General features: G+C 39.8%; 1 protein-coding gene across 14 annotated transcripts in view; it reads right to left on the bottom strand.

Moving 5' to 3' along the window:
• The window catches only part of Wdpcp (WD repeat containing planar cell polarity effector), a 297,030-nt gene that overhangs the window by 71,306 nt on the left and 212,919 nt on the right, over positions 1 to 12,805 (bottom strand). For 13 of the 14 annotated variants that reach the window (XR_006076324.2, XR_013042835.1, XR_013042834.1 and 10 more), the window contains one exon: positions 6,388 to 6,490. Coding sequence is in view for 10 of the 14 variants with exons in the window: in XM_076546057.1 (XP_076402172.1) it covers positions 6,388 to 6,490 (103 nt within the window). In the remaining 4 variants the exon portion in view is untranslated. Of the gene's footprint in view, positions 1 to 1,175; positions 1,437 to 6,387; positions 6,491 to 12,805 lie in introns of those variants that run through there. The other variant, XM_076546061.1, reaches the window with a different exon arrangement.

The raw sequence follows: 12,805 nt of genomic DNA, 5'->3' as shown, positions 1-12,805 counted from the left end.
AATACGCACGCACGCACGCACGCACACACACACACACACACACACACACACACACACACACACACACACACACACACACGCACACACGCCCCCACTAAAGTAGACTACTTGACTAAGTGGCATTTAATCTTCCACTGTATTATAAATATAGCTGTAGGTCAAAATACCCACTAAATTAACAAGCCAATCCCCTTTACTTTCAGGAATTGCTTCCCACTCCATGAGGGAGGAGATGTTCAAGACTACATCCTCTTAGTGTAATTTGTCCACACCCACACAATGGTTTTGAAGAAACTGAGATGGGGTCAGAGCCACCTTCCTGCAGGGTGCCGCCCACGTGTCAGAGGTGCCTAGATTCAGGACTTTTTAGCAAATGTGGAAAACAAAGAGGACCAAGAACGCTTCTTACTCTTGTATGTGTGTGTGCCCAAATTCTTAAATCCGAGTAGTCAATTGCTATCAGTTGGTGCTATGGCAGCAGGACATACAGCAACATCAGTGACCTTCTAGCCAACGGCAGAGTGCTCAGTGACTCTGAGTACGCAGCAAGCAATTAAATGTCCACGGTCTTCAACTCTGTTCTGGAAAACTGAGGGTCTGTGTCCTCATTTTTAAAGTGGAAAACGAATACTTAACTCCAGTGGTCACTGTCCATGCTAAACATGTCTGTGACTGTGCCTAGTGAATAACACGTGCTAACACTTAGCAATTATTTTCCAAGAAAACTGATTCCTTTATAGCAGCAGATCTCGACCTGTGGGTCACAACTGTAGGGTAAAAAGGCCCAAGGAAAAAACACCCTGCCCCTGACTTGACCCCAGGACAAAGCTTGAAATCCCACCAATCCCTGAGCTTACCCCGGAATTAGGCCACAAAACCCCACCAATCCCAAGCCACCCTGGAAAGCTTCATCTCCCTCCTCCCAAGAAACCCGATATAAACTATGTATTCTGTTTAGTTTACTGCTGCTTCTCACCCCAGAGGCAGCCCCCCTCCTGGATTTCTCCTTCCCAATACACCTCTTGAGTGAGGTTTGTTGTGTGGTGTGACACTTTTGACAGAAAGCAGCCCCTCTGTAACAACTTTCACCTGAGCCAGGGCACAGCCGAGCTGTACCACTTCCGCTGGGGAAGCTTCCCTGGTGGAGCAGAGTTGTTACACAGGGTTGTTACACTCTGAGGGGACCTGGGCAGAGCTGGAACACTTCCGCTGGGGAAGCTTCCCCTGGTGGAGCAGAGTTGTCACACAGGGTTGTTACACTCTGAGGGGACCTGGGCAGAGCTGGAACACCTCGCTGGAGCACAGCAGAGCAGAGCTGAAAACTGTAACACTTACAGAGCCTTGGTGGTATTCCTTGACTCCTAACTGCCAAGATAACTTTCCATCCCAGCTGCATTGCTTACAGTGACCCCTTTGGGGGTCACTTATCAGATATCCTGCAAATCAGATATTTACATTATGATTCATAACAGTAGCAAAATTACAGTGATGAAGTAGCAACTTAATAATTTTATGGTTGGGGTCATCACAACATGAGGAACAACTGTATTAAAGGATTGCAGCATTAGGAGATTGAGAACCACGGCTTTATACTCTTATCCTGATAGTATTCCAGCTTTGGATTCAACATAGCGTACACAATATCTCCTTAGTAAAATACTATCATCCTTTGCTTAGTAACTGCTTATTTAATGATAGGCAATATTAAATACAATAATTTAATATTTTAGAATTCAAAACTATATTAAAGAGTGGGGTATGTAGCTGAGTGGTAGAGCACTTGGCTAATATACATGAGACCCTACATTTAATCCCAGTCCCACAAAGAAATAAAAGATAAAAAGTATTTAAATAATAAGAATTTTTCCTAAAATATTTAAATAATAGCTATTTCTCTTAGAAACGAATATTTAATCTAGAAGAAAAGCAATGCCTAAGAACTGGTCTTCGTTGAAACACCACATTCTGTGGTTGACATATCTCACACACACACACACACACACACACACAGAGAGAGAGAGAGAGAGAGAGAGAGAGAGAGAGAGAGAGAGAGAGAGAGAGAGAGAGAGAGAGAACGAACAAAGGTTTGAAACCATTGTATTTTAGGAGTCTCACCGACAGTTCTCCAGCCCTCAGTGGTAATCTAGCTTTGTAAAGAGCTCTGCAGCCAAGCAAAGCAGTTGGTAGTTCTTGATGAGCTGATCATAATGACAGGCTTAGAACTATCTCTTCATGCAAAAATCCCCAGAACAAACTTGACAGATGTGGAACACAGTTCATTTACTACTGCCTGCGGGTCAAGATGCAGGACCCTCAGCTGCCTCTCCAGCACCATGTCTACTTGCAAGCCGCCATGACAATGGACTAAACCTCTGAACTGTAAGCCAGTCCCAATTAAATGCTTTCTTTCTAAGAGTTGTCATGGTGTCTCTTCACAACAACAGGAACCCTAACTAAGGCAGACGAGAAAGGTGAAGTAGAGTCAAAAGCAGGCTGGCATGAATGTACTCCTAGGTGACAGGCGACATCACATAGCCTGTCAAGCACAGGGTAAAGTTGGACAGTCAGCCACAACTGAAGTTACTTACGGAATTGAAATTTTCTTATGAAATTCAATTTTAGAACAGGACACTCTTAAATAGTTACAGTTTTCCTACAAGTGCACACCCACCTCTCTACCCTTCCTCTGCTCACCCCCTTCTCCTGCTGTCTCCTTTGCTCCCCACACAGTCGCACTTCCTCTTTCTAGTCAAATAGACTTGCATGATTTTATGTATTTATACAAAATCTAGGAACCACAAAGGAGAGAACACATACAATATTTGTGTTCATGAAACTGGCTTAATTGGCTTTATTTGAAAAACCTACAGTTGCATCCAATTTCCTGCAAATGATATTACTTCAGTCTTCAGGGCTGACAATTCCATTGTATAGGCACCACATTCCTTTATTCATTTACCTCGTGTTGGACACGAGGTTGATTCCAGAGCTTAGCTATTATGAACCGTGCTGCAGGAAACACTGTTGTGCAAACATCTCTGTGATGTGCTCACTCAGGGTCCTTCGGGGAAAGACCCAGGAGTGATAGAGCTGGGTCAGATGGCAGCTCCACTTTTAGTTTTATTGAGAGAGTTCCATAATGGTTGGCCTAGGCTTCTGCATTCCTGTCACCAGTGTGTGGGTCTTCCCTTTTGTCTGTATCCTCACCAGCATTTGTTATTTCTTTTCACAGTAACTGTCATTCTTACTGGAATAAGATGGAATCTCAATATTGATCAGTGTTTCCCTGATGGCAAGAGTAAGGCTGAACATTTTTTCCTGTGTTTATTTGATTTCTTGGTGTTTTAAGAACAAGATACTCTATGAACCAACTTTTGCTTTTATCCTTGTGGCACCTGCTGGATATTATTTCTGTACACCTTTACCGTGACTCTAGGAAAACCAAACAGGCATCTTAGGAAGAAGAGAACTTGCTAAAACTCAGGCCTCGAATGTTTTTTAGTGATGAGGGACTGTAGTAATAGCATGTTAGTAAACAAAAAGCAAGATGAGGATGCAGCCTCATGGTGGTGAAGTTGAGTCTTAGGACCCAGTGGTGGGGCCAGCCAGTCCTGGAGCACAGCTCTGGGTTGTGAAGACAGAGCAAGGCACTTTCTCTGTTAAGTCACTGTGATTTGTGATCATTTTGTTCAATGGCATCCTGGGAATATTCCAGAGAGAATACTTCATCTAATACCTAAGAGGAATATTCCTAGAATCAAACAAGAGACCATAACACTCATGAACCCTAGGTTATGAATCAGTGTAAAAAGCAGATACACCATATAGTTTATACTGTGCTGCAGAGTGATGTCCATAGGACTTCTCAGCCTTACACTGCAAATGACACAGTCTTCTTTAAAGGAAAATCTCACAGGATGCCCACACTTACTTCTCGCCCAACACAAACAATTTACTCTATATTTAATACATAATGTGAACCCTTAGAGTTAGGAATTAGTGTATAATTAAAAATAATTAGTAACACCTGTATTTTATAGGCGTTGCAGCTTATCACTCAAAAATTTTTCTTACTACAAACACATGCCATGTTTTAATTTGAAAGGCACTATTAATCGCTAACCATTACTAAACTTATTCTTTGCCAGTCACTGTTCAAAGCTTGAATTAACTAACCCAAGCCCATGCTAATCTATAACCCATAACTACATAATTATGCATGTATAACTATGGCTATATAACCTGTAACTATAATCTAGTACCTATTAAGAATGTGTTGAGTACGCCGGGTGGTGGTGGTGCACGCCTTTAATCCCAGCACTCGGGAGGCAGAGGCAGGTGGATCTCTGTGAGTTCAAGGCCAGCCTGGGCTACCAAGTGAGTTCCAGGAAAGGCGCAAAGCTACACAGAGAAACCCTGTCTCGGAAAATCAAAAAAAAAGAAAAAAAAAAAAAAGAATGTGTTGAGTACAGGAAAGCTAGGCACAGAGAAGGTCAGTTCCTTACTCATGGTCTTGTTTGACAGCCAATCAGGTGCCAGAGTCCAGATTCAGCTCTCTCACCATGCTGTGTTCTAAAGCCCAAAGCAGCCATTCTCACAAATCTTCCCAAGGTTACTTATGTGTTCAACACAACCTGCTACATTAATTACTCAGACAGTAGATGATTACAGATTGAGAATGCCTGAAATAATCAAGTAGCATAAAAATGAACAAATCCTCCACTTAGGTCAACAACATTTACACTGTCTCAATTTACATTATGACTTTACTATAATGGAGCTATTGAGTTTTGGCTTATAGGATTTGTGTTTTCTAACATAATTTTAAATACAGAATATCATCCTTTGTATATTTATTTTAGCTATTCTTGTCCTAATAATAAGCAACATAAATTTATTATATAGTACCAAAAAGCAAGAAGAAATAGAGACAAAATATTCTATACCTTACCACTACCATCTAATTCTTCCTAAGGTTAATTTTATGTTTTGTGGGCATTAACCACATGGCTGTGTTATATCATGACGAAAATGCCTCTCTTTCTCCCCTACTTAAACCCGACAACATCAGAATCTCTGACTGGTTTGGCCCCGGTTCTGTGGATTTGTCCCCTTTAGAATTACACCATGAGGACTAGAATCGATGGTGGTGGGATTCAAGAGAAACCGAGAAGTGGTGGCCTTGGATACAAACACCACAAAACCAAAGCCTTATATGACTCACTGGGGAAGAAACTCACTATAGTACTTCTGAAGTGGGAATCTTCTAAAACTGTGTTGAGGAATTACACAGACATTACATAGAAATCAAGTCTACTACAGTCCCGGGAGTCTTTTCTGTAGACCACAAATAGAAGAACTGAGAGGAATAAAAATTTTGATATGCATTTGTCAATACTGGCACACTCAGCAGCCTTAGACAAGCTGGGTTTAGAAACAAAGTGAATGCTGGTGTATTTTCACTTTGTTATACTATATACAAAACCTTTTATTTTGTTACATTATAAAGTTTAAATGGATTTTAAGAGTCAATGTTGGCTTTTGGTCTATCTTTAGAATACTACATTAAACAGCAACATTAGCAGCTATGACAAAAAAGCACACACATGAACCCTGAAATACCCTGATAAGGGCGAGAATTAGTTTAATATGTGACACATCTGTGCCATCAGTTAATGGTTATGCAAGCTTCCATGTTGGCTCACGACAGCACTGATGGTGACAACACACTCGTCTCTTTCTCCCCAGATCTCATGAAAAGAGCAATGTGGAGCATAAGATGGCGCAGAGGGTACAGGCGTTGGGTGCCAAACCTGATAGTCTGAGTTCAAGCCCCAGGATCCACACAGTGGAAGGAGAGAATCAACTCCCATAAACTGTTTTCTATACTCTACACATTTTGGTGTACACACACACACACACACACACACACACACACACACACACAAATAAAAATTTAAAATAATAATAATAATAATAAATTAAAAAGAGCAATGTGATTTTACATTCTGCTAAACAGTGACCTTGGCTGTTACTACTTATCAATTTCTTTTAAAATTTCAGCTTAAGAATATTCTACTATTTCTCAAGGCTTAGTATTTCTTTTAAGTACACTGTGTTCTATAAAGAGTAATTCAAATAAATTATACCCTATAAACGATAGAAATAACATTAAGAATTCCCTAGAACCAAAGCACATTTAAAAAGTATTTTGTTTTATTTTATGTGTGTTGTGTTTTGTCTGTATATATGTCTGTGTGAGGGCATCAGATACCCTGGAACTGGATTACAGACAGTTGTGAGCTGCCATGTGGGTGCTGGGAATTGAACTCAGGTCCTCTGGAAGAACAGTCAGTGCTCCTAACAGCTGACCTCTACAGCTCTTACCAACTCCAGAAGATACTGACATGACATCAATGTCACATGCTCTTCTTCTCGCCACTTCAGCCAGTGCCAGTTCACCCACATCCAGGGCAAGGTAATGAATATCCTTTGGAAACAAAGAAGACAAAGACTGATTAGAAAGTAATCTTGATAAAGTTACAAAGTGGAGTCTCAAAGGAAGAAATGTTCAGATAACAAAATAGATGTGGCCAATGAATATTCTTTTTCTGTTTTCCTGTGTCTGGCAGACACTCAGTCCCAAGTAAACACACAGAGCCTTATATTAATTAGAGACGGTTTGGCCTATGGCTCAGGCTTATCATTAACTGCTATTACAACTCAACCCATTTCTATTAATCTATGCATCGCCACATGATCAGTGGCTTTTCTTGTGTTCCATTACATCTTGTTTCCTGGGCAGCGGCTCACAGCATCTCCTCACTCTGTCTTTCTTCTCCATGTGTCTCTGATTGAACTCCCTGCCTGGCTCTATTCTGCCTTGCCATAGACCATAGCAGCTTCTTCTTTTTTTTCTTTTTTTCTTTTTTTGTTCTTTGAAACAGGGTTTCTCTGTGTAGCTTTGGCGCCTTTCTTGGAACTTACTCTGTAACCCAGGCTGGCCTCGAACTCACAGAGATCCGCCTGCCTCTGCCTCCCGAGTGCTGGGATTAAAGGCGTACGCCACCACTGCTCGGCCATAGCAGTTTCTTTATTGAACACATATTCACAGCATACAGAAAGACCATTCCACAGCTAATTTTTCTTAGCGAACAGTTATAACTAATTATTTTAAGCTATAAGGCAAAAAACATGTTTCTAATAATCAACAATCAGCTTTATTAAAAATGAAAACCTTAGTTGTGCCTGTGTGTACATATTTAAGGATTTAGTGTGCAGGAAGTCTCTCCCCGCTCCCCCTTCTCTCTGCAGTCCAGGCTGGTCTCAAACTCTTAAGCTTAAATGTTCCTTTTTCTTCTGCCTTTAAATAGCTGGTCCTACCAGTTCATGTCATTGCACTAGCTCTAAGAAAGCCTGACTATATATTACACTAAGTTTTCCCCCCTCCCAGTCAGGGTTTCTCTGTGTAACTTTGCACCTTTCCTAGAACTCACTGTAGATCAGGCTGGCCTCAAACTCACAGAGATCTGCCTGCCTCTGCCTCCTGAGTGATGGGATTAAAGGCATGTGCTACCATCGTCCAGCTACACTAAGTTCTATACAAGGAATATTACATAGAACTTTATTTTTATGAGCCTAGAAAATATGTGTTAATATTAATACTTCCTGGATTCCTGAGCACTGAACGCGCTCTGTGGCTGCTGCTGAAGCCCAACATGACAGAGACCTAATGGGTCTTCATGAAAAAAACTACCCTTCTGATGCCAATGGAGATTGAGAGCTCAATATGACCAGCTTTGGCAAGCATTAATGTAAGTCTAGGAACTGTAGCCATGAGATTGGATTCTCCAGAATAGCTGCCAGCTAAAGTCATGCTGGGATCAAGAAAAACAGGCCTTGGCAGTTCGTGTTCCTGGAGTTGTATCCATGCCAGTGGATGTCCACACAATCCAGAAGAGAATTTGACATTGTTGCTGCCACTGTTGCTGTTCTAACAATGGTGCACACTGCTGCTACTGTTTCTGGGATTACCATTTCATAATTGCTTACTACAGCTAGCACAGTGGAGACCCTGGCAACAAAAGTAGCTACTACAGTTAGTTAATCTTTCATTCTATTGGGCATGATAAATTTAATTCAGTAGTTATATACATCTTGATTGGCTTTGAAAATAATAAACTTATAAACTCAAGTTCCAGTTGCTTTTGGGATACTTGTAAGAACAAGGACTCCAACGTACAGTATGGCTCATTAAGGAAGGGAATGGCTCAGTTGCCTTTAGCCTACTGGCTATGGGTGAGATAGGACCTCTGTTGGTTATTTCTGTATTGAACACACAGATTACAAGCCCAGTGCCACTCTGAGATCTTTGGCAGCAATTAACCATGCAGCTCACACAGGATTGAGCCTGTATGATAATGAGTATTCAGAGATGGGTAATGCCTGGGAGGCACTCACCAACCTAAGACGGAGCACCTGTGTGGCCTGGGCAGGTGTCTCCATGACAGGTAAGGTGACCTGCTGATGTCCCATGCAACCCAAGTCAGAAGCTCATTTTTTAATAAAAGGGGGACCTGCAGGGTCCTGGCCCCCGTTTTGGGTAACTGTTGCCTTGCTTGTGGACCTTGACCTTGATATCTTCCCAATGCTAATTCCCTGCCAGGTTCTACCCTCCTGAATGCTTAAGGGAAGTTCCATGTCTGTGTATCCTGAATAATGGGCGTTAACAGCTTAGATGCAAGATTGTAAAACATCAGTAGCGAACTTCTGCCCTCCGGGGTCCTCCCATTGTGCTGTAAGCCTGTATTTAATCTCCCACCCCCTTCAAGAAATGACATTTGACATTTAAAATAATGTATATATATATATATATATATATATATATATATATATTTGAATGAATACTGCGAATGTAATTTATGAATACCACAAATGTGATTAATATCATGAGTGTAATTAATGAATATCATGAGTGTAATTTAAAAAATAAAAATAAAAACATAAATTAAAAAAAGAAAACAAAAAATATTAATGGTACCATTTTTAAACTCAGGTTATAAATAACATAGGTGAATTACAATTCCATTCTCAATTTTTTTGAACCTAGTAGAGAGACAGATCATTATAGGCCAATGGTGAATTATAAAGAACTGTGACAGATTTTAATGGCAGTTATTTGTACATGCTGGAGCTAAAGGGAAGGAGCTGATCTTTGCTCTGAATGTGGAGGATTTATGAGAACTGTACTGGGGAAGCAGCAGCATGTGAATGACATCTGTGCATATGTGTTCAAAGCTTGAGTCACTCTGGGAAGGGATGGCAGGTCTGTCCAACAGGAGAAGTGCTGGGCACATGGGAAAGCGATGGAAATCACAGAGTATGCACAGTAAACACAGTCACTGAAAAAACTTCTGTAGTGTGCAGAATGGTCACTGGAATAAAAATTCTACTGCAATAAAAATGGAAAAGAGGATATAAACTGGCAGTCTATAATGAACAAATATAAATGCCCTATAATTATGTAAAGATATTTCATATTATTCAAATAAATGTAAATCAAAAAAACTAATTTCTGATTTTTTGAATTATATGAATTTATAAGAAATAAAATGTCATACTTTGATATATGCACAATATGCAATGAATCATCACATCAGGGAGTTAACACATTGGCTAAGTTTCTAAAAGTTAATAATTGATTGCAAAGCCTTGGCACACAGGCACATACACTCAGAACACAGTTCCTCAAGACTTTAGAGGTCAGGGGTCAGAAAGTATGTCCAATGTGCCAGACTAACCTGTGTTGGTACATTTCTCAACTTAAGAATGGCTTCTAAATTTCTAAATGGTTGAAAGATATATGTTCAACCACTGTTCATGAACTTTGAAGGGCTGTGGAATTAGCTTAAGCTGCAGACTTAAAAATGTTTTAAACTAAAATTACAAGGGAAAATTGATTCTGTGAAACATACTGTGATAAAATCATTCTGATGAGAACTAAAATTGTTTGAATTGCAAGTCATGTCAGGCCTGCACTGTCAAAAGATGTGTTTTTCAAAGTGCTATCTTCATTCCTATACAAATTCTCAGAAATATATTTTAATTTCAAACCACAGCAATGTTTTTTAGGCCTGTATGCATGTGTAGAGAAAATTTCCATATTCCAAAATCCATTTGGTGTGCAATTAAGGAGCTTCTACTGGAAATGATTTGCAATGTAATGACATGCTAAAGACATTCTAGCCTTTAAGTTAATAGAAATCTAAAAATGCCTTCCAACCTGTGAATGCACTCAATGAAAGCCATGTCTCAGGGATGCATACTGGTATTTGACAGTACTGGTATATACAGGTGGAAAGGTATTTGCAAAGGTTTTCAAGATATGAAAGTCTCATCATAGATCAGCACCAACAAATCAACCTTTATGATAAATTTGGAGGTTAGGGAACACCACTGTTACATCTCCCAGAAAGCTCCATTTTTTCCATATTTGTAAACCTGGACTACAAAAAATTGTAAGTCCATGTACATAATTTATGATATTTTAAATTTCACCAATAAAAGATTGATGGAGGGTTTGGAGATAGCTAAGTGAGCAGAGCACTTGCTACACAGCTTAAGGAGAAGGGATACCCAGAAACCACAGAATGCTCCCTTCAAGAAGCACACTCATTATCAAAAATGACACCACCTTAGAGTAAAGAGATGGGAAAAAGCACTCCAGCAAGTGGAACTAGTAAACAAGTAGTCATAACTAATTCTAACTGGAAAAACAAACTCGAAACCAAACAAGACAGAAGTGATAAAGAAAGTCACTTCATATTACGGGAACAATCCATCAAGAAGACATTTCAACTCTAAACATGTATGTACCAAAGAGAGGTAAAACCAATTTCATAAAACAAATGTAACCACATATAAGGTCACATATTAATGGCAAAACAGCAACAGTGGATGAGTTCAATATTCCCCTTTCACATACAGGTCATCTAGATAAAAATTAGAGAAATAACGGAGTTTAATAACACCACAAATCAGCTGGACCTAACAGACACCTACAGAACATTCTGAACAGACAAAAGACTATACTTTCTTCTCAGAAGCCCATGGAACTTTATGTAAAATAGTTCATAAATTAGGCCACAAAGTAAGTTTCAATAACCCCAGTATTCTATTTTACCACAATGGAATGGCAGAAATAAACAGCATGAGAAACTACAGAAACTCATTGAAATCATACAATGTACTGTTGAATGATGAATGAGCCACTGAAGAAATAAAGAAGGAAATTTAAAATTCCTAGATTTGAATGAAAATGAAAACACAACATATCAAAATCCTTGGTATATAATGAAACCAGTCCTAAGAGGAAAGTTGTTTATAACTGTAAGTGTTCAAACAAACAAAATCAGAAAGTTCAAATAAATAAGTTCATGGTACACTTTAAGCCCCTTGAGAAAACCAGAAACCAGAACAAACATAAAAGCTGTAGACAGGGAGAAATAAGTACGATAAATGCAAATGTTAATGAAATAGAAACAATACAACAGAAAAAAAAACACAATACAAAGAAAATAAAAACATAATTAACAATCCCTTAGCCAAATTAACGAAAGCAAGAGGATCCATAATAATAAAACTTGAGATGAAAGGGGGAAATATTACTGAAAAGGGGAAATATTACAACAGATACTGTTACTGTTGATTACTCAACTCCACATGGGACATTGACATTAGCCCTCCAAGGCTCAAGGAATGTTAAGGAGAAAGGGCAGAAAGAAGGCAGGAGCTGGTGATGGGGGAGGGCAGTACACACTATCTTCTGGGCAGGATGCGCGCTTGCACTGGACCTGTCAAAACTGTCAGGATGGGGAAGGGTTCATGGCGCCTGTGCATCCCTAGAGAAAGATAGGCTTTTGACAGATGCTGGGGGCAGGGAGGCATGTCTTCAGTAGTGTTACTCCACTATGTCCTGGAGGCTAGCTCCACACCTGTGCCCACACTGGGAGAGGTGGTTCATGGTTAAACTCGGGGGTCATAAAAGTGAAACAAAAAGAAGGATTGGGGGGGTGAATATGCTCAAAATTCATTGTATGAAATTCTCAAAGAATTAATAAAAAAATTGTTTAACAAATGAAACAAGACACAAAAGCAAGAGTGGCACATGTACGCAGGAGGGGCTGGGCTTGGAGGGGAGGCAGAGGGCTAGACAGGGAGGACTGGTTAGTGTGTTGAGGATGTCCTGTATGTATACATGTAGGAAATTGCCCAAAAATGTTTATGATGTGTCAAATGCTCGGGTAAATTGGTCAAAAACCTAATGAAGTTTAACCTCTCTCCCTTCTTACTTACCCACACATACTTCCTGTACATAAGTTTTTGTCAGAAAACATAATTCCTGCTCTTAAGAACTACCCCCAGTCAGGCACAGTGGCACATGCCTAAATCCCAACGCTCAGTAGGAACTAGCAAAAGAGCAACTTAAACCCAAATTTAAGAGAAGAAAGTAACAAATATAAGAGTAGAAATAAATTAAATACAGGAGGAAGACAACAGAACAGAATGACAAGCTGAAAGTGGATTGTTTTGAAAAGACAAAAATCAACAAACCTATTGCTGGAGTAAGAAAAAGAGATTTGAATAAAATAAGAAATAAAAAATTAGCCAGGCGGCGATGGTGCACACCTTTAGTCCCAGCACTCGGGAGGCAGAGCCAGGTTCGAGGACAGCCTAGTCTACAGAGTGAGTTCCAGGACAGGCTCCAAAGCTACATAGAGAAACCCTGTCTCAAAAAACAAACAAA

The sequence above is a fragment of the Peromyscus maniculatus genome, chromosome 10, assembly GCF_049852395.1.
Source record: "Peromyscus maniculatus bairdii isolate BWxNUB_F1_BW_parent chromosome 10, HU_Pman_BW_mat_3.1, whole genome shotgun sequence".
Taxonomy (NCBI): Eukaryota; Metazoa; Chordata; class Mammalia; order Rodentia; family Cricetidae; genus Peromyscus; species Peromyscus maniculatus.
Note: the sequence above shows the minus strand (reverse complement) of the source record. Positions and strands in the feature narration are given on the sequence as shown.